This window comes from Vulpes lagopus, chromosome 19, assembly GCF_018345385.1.
Source record: "Vulpes lagopus strain Blue_001 chromosome 19, ASM1834538v1, whole genome shotgun sequence".
In the NCBI taxonomy this organism is placed as follows: domain Eukaryota; kingdom Metazoa; phylum Chordata; class Mammalia; order Carnivora; family Canidae; genus Vulpes; species Vulpes lagopus.
The window spans coordinates 11,304,386-11,320,141 of record NC_054842.1 but is presented as its reverse complement, the minus strand read 5'-3'; the positions used below and the strand labels follow the sequence as shown (position 1 = coordinate 11,320,141).

At 38.1% G+C, this 15,756-nt stretch overlaps 1 protein-coding gene across 1 annotated transcript in view; it reads left to right on the top strand.

The window, feature by feature from the left end:
- ULK4 (unc-51 like kinase 4) overlaps positions 1 to 15,756 on the top strand; it is a 595,478-nt gene that overhangs the window by 140,659 nt on the left and 439,063 nt on the right. Inside the window, exon 21 of the mRNA XM_041734654.1 lies at positions 4,760 to 4,942. Coding sequence (XP_041590588.1) covers positions 4,760 to 4,942 — 183 coding nt within the window. The remainder of the gene's footprint in view (positions 1 to 4,759; positions 4,943 to 15,756) is intronic.

Below are 15,756 nucleotides of genomic sequence, written 5' to 3'. Positions count from 1 at the left end.
CTCTCTTTTGAGGACCATTTGAATGGTAAATGGCTCTCCACTCCATCATTTTCAGCTGGAGGTGTCCTTAGGTCTAAGATGAGTCCCTTGTAGACAGCATATAGATGGGTCTTGCTTTTTTATCCAGTCTGATAACCTGGCATCTTTTGATGGGATCATTTATCCCTTTCACATTCAGAGTAACTATTGAAAGATATGAATTTAGTGTCATAATATTACCTATTCAGTCTCTGTTTTTGTGGATTGTTTCTTTGGGCTCCCTCTTTCTTTTACAGGGTGCCCCCTTAATACAGAGCCGGTTTCGTGGTCCCGTATTCTTTCAGTTTCTACGTATCCCGGAAGCTCTTTATCTCTCTTTCTATTCTGAATGACAGCCACGCTGGATAAAGTATTCTTGGCTGCGTGTTCTTTTCATTTAGTACCCTGTATATGTTATGCCAGCCCTTTCTGGCCTGCTAGGTGTCTGTGGAGAGGTCTGCTGTTAATCTGCTATTTCTCCCCATTTAAGTTAAGAATCTCTTGTCTCACACTGTTTTAAGAATTTTCTCTTTATCTTTGAATTTTGCAAGTTTCACTGTTAAATGTTGAGGTGTTGAATGTTTTTTATTGATTTTTCGGGGGTTCCTCTCTATCTCTTGGATCTGAATGCCTGTTTCCTTCCCCAGATTTGGGTAATTCTCAGCTATGATTTGTTCAAACATACTTTGTGGTCCTCTTTTTGTCTCAGCCTTTTCTGGAATCCCAATTAGACATATATTCTTCCTTCTCCAGCTATCATTTATTTCCCTAAGCCTTTCCTCATGGGCAGTAAATGTTCCCCCCCCCCTTTTTTTTTTTTTGCCCTCAGCTTCCTTCCTTTCCATCAACTTGTCTTTTATGTCATTCACTCTCTCTTCTACCTTATTAACCCTAGCAGTTAGAACATCCAGTTTGGATTGCATCTCATTTAGTATATTTTTAATTTTGCCCTGATTAGACTTCAGTACTGCAATAATGAAACCTCTAGCGTGCTTTGTACTTTTTTCCAGTGCCACCAATATTGTCATAATTGTATTTCTGACATTGTACTGAAATCCTAATTATGTAACTCTGTGGCAGAGAGTACTGTTTCTGGTTCTTTCTTTTGTGGTGAATTCTTCCTTCTAGTCATTTTGTCCAGTGCAGAGTGGTTGAATGAGTGGGCTGAGTCAAAAATATCAACCATGACCTAAGTAAAATACACCCTAGGTGACTCCGAAGAGGTCAGAGACTAGAAAATAAAAGAAAAAGATGAACAGAACAAAATAAAACATTGACCTCTAAGGTCAAAATCAAATTTTAAAAGAAAGTAGTAAAAATAAAAAGCAAAAACCGAAAAACAAAGAAGAAGAAAAAAATAATAGAGAAATAAAGAAAAAAGAAAGAAAAGGTAGGGATGCCATTGTGGTGAGGCAGTGGTAGTGAAGAGAGAATATCGTCTGAGGGATCCTAGAAAGGTGATCTTGGTCTGAGTGTATTTTCTTCTGTATGTTAGAAGATGCTCAATCACAAGTTTATGTAAACCAACACTTATAGATAGCCCCAACATTGACCCCCAAAGCATAAACAAGATAGAAGAGGGGGACAGAATGGGAAGGAGGAGATAATATAATCTCACAGAATGAACCAGCACGGTGTTCCACTTGCTTCTGGGTCTGTGTTTGTTATGTTTTAGAAAGTACTAATTTCTAGCATTGTAATGCAAAACAAGGCAGAAAAAAAAAACAAAAACAAATACCCATATCTTGAATATGTACGAAAATTATCTTGAATATGTTGAAGGGAATCCAGAAGTGAAAAGTATATCTAAAACATGTAACTGTAGGAATATGAAAGTCAAAAAGGAAAAACTTTAAAATGAAGAGCTGGTAAAATATTGTAGGATATTTATATTAAGGTGGGAAAAGAGAAAATATTGGAAAGTTTTAGACTGATATAAAAATGAGTTGTAATGGAAAAAGGAAAGAAAAATGAAAAAAAGGACCGTCTAGTTCTATATACTATTTTCCCTCAGTCTTGGAGCTTTCTAGTGCTGCTTTGTCAGTAAACTTGTTCTTCCCATGTTCTTCCAGTAGTTCTTCTTGGGGAGGGGTCTGCTGTGCTGATTCTCAGGTGTCTGTGCCTGGCGGTGATGTCCTGCTCCTTGCCAGGTGTTGGGCTGTGTGTGAGCTGTTTATGCTATGAGGCCTGTTTCCTAGAGGCCCTGCCTCTCCCAGGCACAAGGTGACACAAGGAAGAAAACAAAAATGATGGCGGCCAGATTTCCAGCTCTGGAGTCGAGCTCCCCGTGAGTAACTAATGCAGTCTCCCAGTCCACACTGGCCTAGATGTTCCTAAGGGCAGATGGAGGTGCACTGATCTGCACAGCTTGCAAGGCGCCTGGTTGCAGGAGAGTTTTCGCTGTCCTGTGCTCTCTGTGCTTCTGCCTGTCCAGGGGGAACGCAAGATCTCTGGCTTTGTCTGCTTGGGATCTGGGGCTCTGTTCCACTGGACCCGTCCTCCTGGGGACTGCCTCTCCTGAAGGGAACCGAGCACAGCCAACTGTGTCAGGAGCCCGTCTGACTGGCTTCTCCAAAATGCCCTGGAGGGCTGCCGCGCTCCAGCCCTTTATCGATACTGGACTCTTGTTTTATGGTGAGCTTTCCCCCCAGGCGTCCCTCCTCTTGTAGTGACTCCAGGAATCTTGAGGCTTCACTGCTCCTCCTGTGGTTCAGCCCGATTTCCCTGCTAAGTACTTTTCTGTCGGGGAAAACTGCGCAGATTTATAAAGTTCCCGCTTCTCCAGGGCTTGGGTTTCGTGGCCTGGAGGCTTTCGCAGCTCAGCTTTAGCCTGGCTACTCGAGGTTCCCTTCCCCTACTTTATTATTTATATATTTTTTTCACCTTCCTACCTTGTTAGAAGTGAAAACTTTTCTCCCTGTAGCATTGCAGCTGTTCTCTCTTAAAATCTTAGGTCGAATATGTAAGTGTTCAGGATGCTTTGAAAATTATCGAGGTAAGTTAGTGGGCCCAGGTGAGTTGAGGACCCCTACTCTTCCGCCATCTTGCCCCATCTCCGATTTCGTTCTTTTTTATGACTGAATGATATTCCAGTGTGTGTGTGATATTCCAGTATACACACATAAACACGCATATACACGCTCACACACCACCTCTTCTTTATCCATTCATCAGTCAGTGGAAACTTGGGCTGCCTCCATAGTTTGGTGTGGTAAATAATCCTGCAATAAACAATAATAAATAAGGGTGCATGTATTCCTTTGAATTAGTGTTTTTGTATTTTTGGAATAAACACTGAGTTATGATTACTAGATTATAAGTAAACACTGAGTTATATGATTACTAGATTATAAGATAGTTGTCTTTTTAACTTTTTGAGGAACCTCTGTACTTTATTCGACAGTGGCTGTACCAGTTTGCATTCCTACCAACAGTGCATGAAGGTTCATTTTTCTCTACATCTTCATCAACACTTGTTTCTTCTGTTTTTTACTTTAGCCATTCTTACAGGAATGAGGTGATATCTTATTGTGGTTTTGATTTTCATTTCCATGATGATGAGTGATGTTCATCTTTTGATGTGTCTGTTGGCCATCTGGATGTCTTCTTTGGAGAAATGTCTGTTCATGTCTTCAGCCCATTTTTTAAATTGGATTATTTAGTTTTTGGGTGTTGAGTTGTGAACATTTTTATATATTTCGGATACTAATTCTTACAGAGTTATCATTTGCAAATATCTTTTCCCATTCTGTACATGGTCATTTTGTTCTGTTGATTGTTTCCTTTTCTGTGCAGAAGCTTTTTGTTTTGGTGTGGTCCCAATAGTTTATTTTTGCTTTTCCCCCCTTGCTTCAGGAGACATATCTAAAAAACAGTTGCCATGTCTGATACCAGAGAAATTACTCCCTGTGTTATCTTCCAGGATTTTTATAGTTTTAGGTCTCACATTTAGGTCCAGGCTAGAATTTTCTTTACTTTTCTGCCTGTCCACTTCCCACCTACCCATCAGCCAGCTCAAGGTCATCTTCCTGTGTTGTTGACGTGCTTTACTTTCTTTTCCAAGTATATTTCAGTGAAATCATTTCTGTTATAACATTTGTTCCATTCTATTACTTTATTAATTGTGTTTTATCTCTAATAGTTTGTGAGCAAGTTAAGAAAAGCTCAGATGTCTGATTATCTTGGTTTGAATTCTAGCTTTGCCACTTAGTAGGTATATGCCTTTTGGCAAGTAACTTAAGTATTCTATGACTTAGCTCTATTGTCTATAAAATAGGTTAATACCAATACCTTTTTTATATGTTATTGGGAGAATTAAATGTGATCATCTTCAGATACTCTGAGATAACATTTTTCACATGCTAAACAGTAAATGTTAGATATTTATTTTTATGGTTGTTTATTCAGTCCTTATTAGTGTCTCCAAAAAAAGAAGACACTTGATGGTTTTTATTATTTAAAGGGAAGTTTTCTATACAGACTTATAAATTAGTTTATCATTTTTGCTAATGATTTAAAATATTTATGCTTATCATAGAAGTTTTGTTGTCTTTAGTTTTTACTGGTGGCTGGATTGTTTCATTTTTAAATATGCTGAAAATTTTCACCTTTCTTATGCCAAAATAAGTAATTAAGGAGCCAGGTAAGCACCCTCTATTTCTTTACACAGTAACATGTGTTATCTTTCTGAGGCATGGTTAATGCCCTTGGGTTGTCTGACCTTGTTCTTCTGTCTATGCAGGCCTTGTGTCGAATCACCCGTCATTCTCCTACTGCCTTCCAGAATGTTATTGAGAAGGTGGGACTGAACTCAGTAATAAACTCCCTGGCCTCAGCCATCTGCAAAGTTCAGCAGTACATGTTGACCTTGTTTACTACAATGCTGTCTTGTGGGATTCATCTTCAGAGGCTAATCCAAGAAAAGGTTTGAGTTAGATTTCACCTATTACTGTACTTTAAAAATTGTTGTTGAGCTACTACAATTGCAGGGGAAAACAAGTAATGCCATTTCTGCAGAATGTAGTTTTCATCTCAGGGGACCTTTTTGAACTTTGCCAAATGTCTGTACCCCAGGCCATTCATCTGAAGATGTTGTGGAGTCTTTTAGTGATTAAAATAGAAATCCAGTAAATGGCTCTGCCGGCATGTTCCATTTCATTAATGAAAAGTTGGAAGATTTATGAGTCCTTTCTATATGATGATATTCCTTATGCCTCTTCCTCCTCAGCCCCCATCTCAACCCCCATATGCTTTGTCTTTTGTTTGGAGGGTCCCTTTATATTCTCTGCTTACTTGGACTCATTTTTACCCCTTTCCTTGTCTAATATTTGGCTAACACAAAGCACCTTGACAACTCATTTTCTCTTGTTTTTAATTTAGTTTCCTTCTAATCCTAGGATATTCCTTTATTTTATATATAGTAGAATTTTAAAATATTCAGTTCCGATTACAAAACTTGCACAGCTATGAAGAAGTCTCTGTAGTAGCCTTCCTCAACATTCCTCTCCAGTTGCCTGATAGTGATCTGCTGACGAGAAGCAATGGGCATCACCTGGGAGAGGGTTGGAAATGCATCTTCTTAAGCCCCACCTCGAGCCTGCTGAATCTCAATCTATGATTTAATGAGATCTCTAGGTGGTTTGTTTGAAGTCTATAATTTAAGAAGCCCTGTCCTAGAGTATTAGTATTGGGTGAGGTGTTAACAGGTAGAAAAAGTGGACCATGTTTATATATACATGTTTGGAAAGCTATGTGTCAAAGTGAAAGAGATAGTTTTAATTGTACAGCTTTTCCCAGTGTTTTTGTATGCTCATGCATATTATGTATCTTCACTAGGGGAATGTAGTGTGTCGTGTTCTTTAAACTTACTGGACAAGTTATCCTTTTTTTAGAGAGGAGATGCCTGTCAAATTGGAGTTTTGAGAACTTGGTTAAGGTAATGCTACTAATAAGTGTAGAATGGAACCACTTTCTTACAGTTTTTGCCTTGGTTCTTCTGTGTTAGGGTCCACACACTAAATTCTGGTTTTTATAATAAAAGTTAAAATTTCAGTAATTATGAATAATTTATTTATCTAGTAAACCTGATCTGTCAAACTCAAGATGGAGAGTAAATCATTTCTTGCCTTTACTCTGATTAGTCCGATTTAGACTGCTAAGAAGTTTGAGCCTCAGAGAAACAAATTTTTTCCCCAAAAGTCTGTGTATCTAATTTTTGCTATTAAATTTTCTAAGTCATTAAATATTGTTACATTGTATTTGAAAAAGCACCATTTGAATAGTTTTACGGTATAAATTGTGATAAGAGAGGCTGAGTCTTTTTTTTGCCCTCAGAACAGATATGGATTTTGTTCCAATATGGTATTTTACAAAGGGAGTAAAATAAGATGCATTGATTAATATGATTTTTGTAATTGTTTTATAATGTATATTCCATATTAACATAATAATCGAATGCTGAAAGGTATTGAATAAGTAATCTTTTGATTTTGATTAATATTGGTGCTGAAAAAAATTATGGTAGAAAAGATATAATACAAAATTTACTATCTTCACCATTTTTAAATTTATAGTTAGTAGCGGTAAGTTTATTCACATTGTTTTGGGACAGATCTCTAGAATACTTTCATCTTTCGAAACCAACACCCTGTGCCCATTAAACATTTAGGATGCTGTGTTTTAAGGCTTTGGATTTTATTTGAATCTGTTTTAGTAGGCCTCCTCTGACATGGAACTGGCAGAGAAAGGGGGTGATACCTGTGCCTACCATATTGGAGTGGAAGTTCAGGTTCCCCAGTGGGCTTCTGTTGGCACTCGAGGGGTACAGAGAGCCCCTGTTTACTGCTGTACTGGGGTGGAAGTCCACACTTTCCATAGGCCTCCTTTGATGCCTGTCCCCCCAAGCCGGGAGTGGGGAGCGCTCCTCATTTACTATCTTCCCTGGCACCAAAGAGTGGGAGTGTGAGCCTCATCATATCTGGTGGAAGGTGCTCAAGGTGCAGGCTTCCTGCTTGCCTTTTCTGCTGCCATCTTGACAGGGAAAGGAATCTTATTACTGCTATATATGGACAGTGGCCCAGGCTCTCCATGTGGTCTGTACTGATACCAGAGTTAGGGCGAATGGCTACTGTTACTGCTAGGGTGAGATGTTATTGCCAGATCTCCACTTGCTTTTTTCGGGTATTGTTCTCATGGGGAGAGTGTCAACAGTTGACTGTTGAGGGTAGGAGTCTAGGCTCTCTACTTGCCCTTTGCTGATGGGGCTGGGATCATGGTTTTTCCATGATGTTTGGTTGGAGTAGAGTAGCTATGGTTTGAAAGTTTTCGATCTCCCTGAGCTGCCCCTTTCTTGGTCCTTTGGCTCTAGAGAGCTGACCTTTCTTGTGTTTTGTTCCTATTGGTGTTCCTAGGTTTCTAGATTATCCAACACTCAATCCAGGATATCTGAGGCAAAACAAACAAACAAAAAAAGCAGTGAGCTCACTGCCAAGTGGATGCTCAGGTGCTGAGGTTCCTACTGGTTCTTCTTCTCTCTACTTTTCAGAGTTGTCTTACGTTTGTTTATATCCAATGTCCAGGGTTTTTAGTTGTGCTTAGTGAGAAGAATAGGAAACAGTGCATCATCTTCTCTCTTATCCTTTATTTTTTAAAATGTTTCTATGACAGGTCAATAATATAGAGTGAATTCTCATTTAAAATGGAGGATTCTATTTTTTAATTAAAAAGAATTACCATTTATTGAACATTTACTATGGGCTAGTTAGTGACTTGCCATCCTGGGGCAAATAAGTTTCATGGATGAAACTTAGTGTGTTGAGTAATTTTGTCAAGTTCGTGAGGATGTCAGTGCTAGAGCTAATGCTCATGCCAGACAAATGAGGATGCAGAACAATTTTGGATAGTGTTGATGCTCTGAAGAACAGAAAACAGTAATGTGATAGAGTGCAATAGGCAGTTGTGCAGGGAGTGGAGCCATATATCATCATCTGGGTGGGCAGGGCAGGGTGAATGTCAGGGAAGGCCTCTCTGAGGAGGTGTTATTCCATCTGAGCCCTGAATGACAAGAAGGAGTTTGCCCTGTGAAATCTCTGGGGAAAGAACTTTGTAGTTTAGCTTCCCTGAGGCATGAGAGATCTTGGGAAGATCTAGAAAGAGAAAAAAGGCCCACAGAGCTAAACCTAGTGAGCAAGAGGAAAGAAGCCATTGGGAAGAAGCTGGGATGGGGTGGAGGGAGAGAGACCTAGATCATGTGGGGTTGTGGTCTTCCTCACAGGTTTTATTTTACTTAAAAAAGTGCATTTAAAAAATATACATGTATGTTTCAGGAGCAGGTTTAGCAACCTTCTTATTGCTAAGTTGAGTTACTTTTCTGAGTGTTTGGTTATTGACAGGTTAGAATGAATGGAAGAGGAGAGGACCTAGGAACAAATACCAGGTTTACTCTTTCCTATTGGACAGAAGAACTGCATGTGTACTTTTGGGGAATCATGGCCTGTATATCATGATCTTTTTAAAATGGAAAATCAGTCCCCTAAAGAAGTTCATGGTATTCCTTTTAAATAAGAGAAATTACTGTTCAGGTCTGAGAAATTAGAAGCTAAAGAATAATACAGAATCAGCTATAATCTTACTGCCCAGAAATAATGACTATTAACACGTGGGTCTGTCTCCTTTTAGTCTTTTGTCTGTGTGTCTATGTATTTTATGCACACATTTATAAAATTAAGATCAAAATGTGTAGGTTTATCTTTTTTTAAGATTTGGAGACAGAGCATGCGTATGCATGTGTGTGTGTGTGTGGGGCGGGGGGGGGCAGGCGGGGAAGAAGGGCAGAGGGGTAGGGAGAGGGACAAGCAGACTCTGCACCCAGTGCAGGTCCCATGACCCTGAGACCATGACCCAAGCCTAAACCAAGAGTCAGATGCTCAAGCAACTGAGCCACCCAGGTGCCCCAATGTGTAGATTCATCCTGATGATATTTTGTCATTAAATATTCCCTAAGAACATTTAAAAATAATATACAATTTTTCATTGTGTGGTACTGCAATAATTTAATTCTTTCACTACTATTGAAGCACTTCTCATTTTTTGATTTCCACGGGTTGATGCAGTGAACATTGTGTTGCATACATCTTTGTGTTCACTCCTAATAGATTACCACAGCTGTTAATAGCAGGTCTGCATGGATACAGCTAGACTATCCTCTAGAAAGATGATGAGAGTACTAGTGACTTGAAATTTGACCAGCAATCATTAGACATGTGCCGTCTCTTATAATGAAACACGGAGTAAGGGGTTATTAGCAGCATACTGCATGTTTTCATAGTCACTTGCAGTTAGCAGCTAACCTGGGTCTCCATTGGAACTATGTGACAGTAGCCAGGTTTTCACCTTAAACTAGACCATCCCCATTATTATTCCCTTCTGAATCCTGCTCATGTTCTCAAGCTGGTAGTGAAGGAATTTGCTCAGTTTGCTTATCACCTGCAGGAGCTACTTGCATGTCAGTGCCCTTCGATGACTGTTATCCAGCACTGATGTGCATCAGTGTTGTTTATTTTGTGTTGTCATCTTTAAAAGGATCTGCTTTCTCATAAATATGCTAAATGGCAGAATATTCGTTTATCCAGAAACAAACGTTAGTTCTATACCCTGGGATGGGAAAAGTGAGTGATAACAGCCATGGTGACAGGGGACTCTGAGTCACAAATCATGTGTTCTCAATATTCTAGCAACTGGAGAAATTGAGCCATACAACAAATGACAAGTTGTCCATTTTCTTCTCTCCAAATACTCAGCAGGATACTTTTTGAACCACTGGGAAATGGTACTTTATATGTAATCCTGTGTCATTGCTAGTTTGGGAATTGATAACTTTCATAGTTCACATACGTGAGTGGTTGTGAATAAAGGGCTTATGGAATTGTGACCAGAAGTAAGAGAAAACCATGTAGCTGAGGTGTGAGTTTATTTACTAGTCTTTGTCCTATAAATTTTTTTTTGGTTTTCGTTGCTGTTTTAGTTTTATTTTTGTGGTTCTTCCAAGCTGTTAATGTGTCCTACAAATATTCAATCTTTAATACTTGGGGCTGGGTTAGTTTGGGAGTTTGTAAATGTATTTCCTATTGTTTTATTGAGGAGAGAGATGTTGGATGAGGTCATTGCAATTTCTCTTAATTATAAGAGCAAGAAACTTAAAGTAGGTAATGCTCAACTAATTTATTTTTATCAGGTTATATTTATAACTTTTGTGAACTTTGGAGTTTTCATGTTTAGTACAGAAAATTCAGAATGTACGGAATACAGAAGACCAAAGTGCTTACCTCCTTGAGGTAATCTCTGTAAAAATTGTTATTATATCCCTTTCAAATTCATATTTGCTGTACATGGACACAACATATACATATATACATGTGTATACTTGTGTTTCCATATTCCCACCTCTTTGCTGCCACACACATTTTGTTAGAATCTTTTTGCAGAAATTGGATTAACTATATATATATTGTTTGGTAATCCATATTTTTCTATTGCATGACATGTGAGGAATGTGTGTCTAAGTCAGTATAACTCTGCTTCTTCTTTTTTTTTTTTTTTTAAGATTTTATTTATTCATTCACGAGAAACAGAGAGAGAGGCAGAGGTAGAAGCTGGCTCCTCGCAGGGAGCCTGATGCGGGACTTGATCCCTGGACTGAGGATCATGCCCTGAGCCAAAGGCAGACGCTCAACCACTGAGCCACCCCGGCATCCCAGTATAACTCTTCAATATTATTTTTAAAGGGTAATGACATTCCATCACCATTTATGAAATGCTTCCATGGAAGTATCACCATTTATCCTAGCAGTTCACTATTTATTGCCCCTCTAAGAATTATTTTTGCCATTGTTTTCCCAGGGAGACCATTCTTATTGCTAAATTCTTTTGCATGGCCATCCTGAATTATTCCTTTAAGCTAAAACTTTTAAGTAAAATTGGTAGGTTATGTTCATTTTTAGAAAGTTCTTTTCCCTTCCTAGTTTGTAGATAAAAAACCACTATGATTGCATATATGTTTGCAAATAGACTCAGTGCCAGTAAAAAGTGTGGAAGCATTGCATCCAGATTATGTGTCTCACATCTGCCAAAATATTTTGGTTTCAGACAGTATTAAGTGCGTGGCTACAGCCCTATCATTCCATCATCCCATCATCCCTTTCGCTTTACTTTTCTCTATCTTTGAAAATTTCAGCCACCATATTTAGATGTCACATGGTAAATTCTTTTTCTTTTTCTTTTTCATAATCTTTGTCTTTTATTTCACTGAACCACAGTGAGTTATTTCCGGGTTATTGGAAGTTTTGACTTTGGTCAGAAATCATGCTAGTTATGAAATTTATGACTTGTGATGTCAGGGTGACTGGTAGAAGGTGATTGGTTATGGAATATAGAAAATCTGGTGAGAACAAGAACAGATTCTTAAAAGATATCTGTTTTTGCCAATATGGCTGAGTAGATACCTTGCGAACTCTCGCTATAAAAAAACTTTAAAATGCTGGATAGTCCTAGAAGAGATAAGACTTTCAGGAAAATAACAAAGATGAAGAATCTAACAGTGAAGATGAAATGGAAATTGGAAGGGCTACTGTGAGAGTGATGGGGCCAAAGTCTGGTTATTAGGGTACTGGAGTGTGTGTGTGTGTGTATAGCATATATGTGTGTGGAGGTGGGGATATGTGTGTTTGTTCAGGGTTTGTGCATATGGGTGGGGTGTGTCTCTTGTGTTTGTGGGGGTATATGTATGGGGTATGGAGTGTATGTTTGTAGGATTTATGTATATGTACAGGGTGTGTGCTAGGTGTGTGTGTGGTTTGTGTGTTTATGTGTAGTGTGTGTGTGGTTTGTGTATGTGTACAGGGTGGGGGTGTGTGTGGGGTGGGGGTATGTGTGCACTCCTGGGGTTTGTGTGTGGGCGGGGTGTGCAGGTTGTGGGTGGGGTGTGGGTATATGTGAATGGGTGTGTTCAGTAAGAAGACTGAAACCTAAAAATTGTTGAGAGAACAATGTAATTGGGCCACATTTACCCATCATCCTCATCATCAATTTTCAGTGCATGCTAATGTTGCCTCATCTCTGCTCTCTCTTCACTTGTATTTCATGTCTACATGCTTCTCTTACCTCTGAATTGTTTTGAAGTAAAACACAGACATTGTATCATTTGTAATTATTTCAGCTATATCTATAGAAGATAAGCAATATTTTAAAATAGATATATTAATAATGTTATTAAACCCCAACCAATTAATAAGCTGTTTTATTTTTCTGTTTTGTTTTAAATAAGTTCCATTCAGAGTTCATTTGGCTTATCAATGATTATTTTCTAGATTACTTGAATCAGGATCAAATCAAGACCTGTATGTCCCCTTTCTAATTCAGGTTGATTTGTCTTTTCATTGTCTTTAAATCTATAGATTCCCTTATCTTTTAAAAAATATTTATGTATTTAGTCTTTGAAATGAACCTGTTGGGCAGCCCCGGTGGCTCAATGGTTTAGCGCCGCCTTCCGCCCAGAGTGTGATCCTGGAGACCTAGGATCAAGTCCCACGTCAGGCTCCCTGCATGGAGCCTGCTTCTCCCTCTGCCTGGGTCTCTCTCTCTCTCTCTCTCTCTCTCTGTGTGTGTGTGTCTCTCATGAATAAATAAATAAAATCTTTAAAAAAAATGAAATGAACCTGTTAAGGAAAACAGTCATAGTTCATGGGCCTTTCCATGTTTGGGTTTTGCTGATTGAATCTAGCAAACAACTTAGACAGTGTGGTGTCCTTTAAAATGCTGGTCCTATATTTCTCATACAAGTTTATAGGTTTGATCAGATCCAAATTAGGTTTTTTTTTCCCCCTGAAGATGTTTCATTGGTGGTGTATGTGTTTTTTTTTTTCTTTTAAAGATTTTATTTATTTATTTGACAGAATGAGAAAGCACAAGCTGGTGGAGCAGCAGTGGCAGAGGAGAAGCAGACTCCTTCCTGAGCAATGGATCCTGATGTGGGACTTGATCCCAGGACTCTGGGATCATGACCTGAGCTGAAGGCAAATGCTTAATTGACTGAGCCACCTAGGTGCTCAGGTGGTGTGTGTTTTTCATAACAGAATACATACACCGATAACTTGACTCTGCCTTTTCCCATACAAAGAGTGAGCAGTGGCTTCAGTTCCAGTCTACCATACTGGTTATAAGTTTCCTCATCTGCTCTCCTCGTAGTGGTTTTAGCAGCCATTAATGATAATTGTTGAGATACATTGTTTTGTTATGGGTGAAAATATCCTGATATTTAATATTATTGTTCTGACCTCATGTCTTAATCAAAATTGCTCTATTTTCAAAGAACTCTTATCAATTCTGGTTACCCTGAGGAATGGTTTACATAATCAAAGGCAGGGTAGGTGCTTGATTCACTTATTTACTGGTTTTTAGAATCATGAGTTGGTTTTCCTAGCAGTTTCCAAAGACTCTTTAGGATTGGGACTTTAAAGGACACTTTAGTTCCCTTATGAACTCACAGATTTTAATATTCTGATATGTTTCCATTGTGGGTGATGTTTTCTTCAGTACTGAGAGTGTTGCTTCTTTAGCCAGTGGAAGCCTCCACAAGTAGCCTCCTGGGGCTTTTTGTCAGAAATCCAACAGTCTTTACCTTCTTGTGTTCTATTTAGGCTTCTCTTCCATGTTCTCTGCTCTGCATCTGGAACCAGTCATCCCTCCAAAGAGCCCCAGTTCCTCTAGTAGGAAATGGTATTTAGAGACTGTGATATAGGATAGGAGTACTTACTGCTACTGGGTTGGTTATTGTTTCTAGGCATTCCCAGCAGCTTGAGCTAGGAAATAACTATTTTAAAAATTACATCTACTGTTCATACTGGTATTTCCAATTTCACTATTTTGCCTAGCTTATTTTATATTGTAATTTTTTCTCAAGTTGAAAATCTTGTTTTCTATTGACATTAACTTAATTTCTTACTTGTTTTATAATATTTATATGTCTCAGAACAATATTATGATTTCTGAATACAACCTAAGATTTTTGTGCAATTGTTTTAGTGCTTAGGGTATGTCCAACTAGATGTATAGTCAGATTAGTACGTTGTAAATTCTTTTCAAATAATTCTTTTTTTGTCTTCTTAAGTCACCAACATGATATACCCTTAAGTATCAGTTTCTTTTTGATTTGTAGGGATTGCTTTTGAAAAGTTGAATTTTTTTATTATCATGTAAAATGTTCGTATGGTTTTAATGGCAGTTTACAAAGAATCAATTCAGAGGAAACTATTTTCCATATCTGTCCTCTCTACTTGTTTCCTTCCTTCCACATTGAATGCAAACATTTTTATTAGTACCTGTTTAAATCTTCTATTTAAAAAAAATCAAATGTAAACAACTATGTCTTTCTCCCTATATCTATTTATCTTTATATCCATGTATCATATCTATGTATTTATCCCTCTCTATCTCTGTAAGGTTTTTATTAATGTGTTATTTATTTTATAGATATACTGTTTATATTTATCTCTTCATTTTATCTATCTGCCTTCTCCCCAACCACCCCAATGCTCCTATATTTGTCTGTGGGTAAAGGGTTAAGAATTATACTTTCAAAAAAAAAAAAAAAAAAAAGAATTATACTTTCAGTTAGCTTTCCAGCTTTGTGTTTCTGGAAGCCTAAGACCAACCTATCACCTGTGAAGTTTTTACAGGAGAAATTGGTGCCTGTGGGGTACGAAGTTTCTAATTCAGAGTGACTCCCATACCCACCCAGTGTGGCTTTTTTCTTAGTATGCCTGAGCTGTGGTCATCAGGCTGCAGCCAGAGCAACATCTGAGGCTGCCTTGCCAGCAAGCTCTGTTCCTGAGCAAACTGGTTGAAAATGTGATCTATGGTCCTCTTTGCATTGATACATCTAGTAGACTCTAATGTGACCTCTGGTGGGTGTTGTAGTAGTCTCTCCCTTCTTTAAACTAAAGGACAGCATATGCCATTTTGCACCTTGTGGGTTTTTTTTTCTTAGTAATATATTTCAGAGATCATTTCATTGTTGTTCATAGATAGGTTTTGTACATGCCCCTCTCCCTTTTAAAAACAATACTTTGTAGTGGATGCACCACATTTTAGTCAACTGTTCTCTTGAAAGATATTCATGTGTTAGGTCTCTTTTCTTACATTATCAGACTAAAATATGTAAAGGGAAACTTGAACAAATTTTAAAAGAAAATATAAGTGGCTATCTTTGTGACCTTGCTGTAGGGAAAGTTTTCTTAAGGCTTAGTATCCAGCATATAAATAATAGCCTACATATAAAAAGGAAAAGACAAGACAAAATGAACATAGGATATGAAGAGTTACTTCATAGAAGAAGAAACTAGAATGGTCAATAAAGTCACGAAAAGGTGCTCACACTGAATTTTGATGAATCAAATGAAGGTTAAAATCAGTTTCATACATTTCAGGTTGGCAGAAATGTAAGTCCGACGTTAAGAATTGTTGGTGGAGGTAAGACCAGTGGAACCCTCCTAAGCAAAGTGATATAATCACTTTGGAGTACAATTTCATACTTTGTAGTAAAGTTGGTTTGCCTCCTCTGTTTTTATCTTATTTTTCTTTCCCTTTGAAGCCCTATGTTCATGTGTTTTGTTTCTTAAATTCCACACGAGTGTAATTGTGTGGCATTTGTCTTTCTCTGATTTATTTCACTTAGCATAATACCCT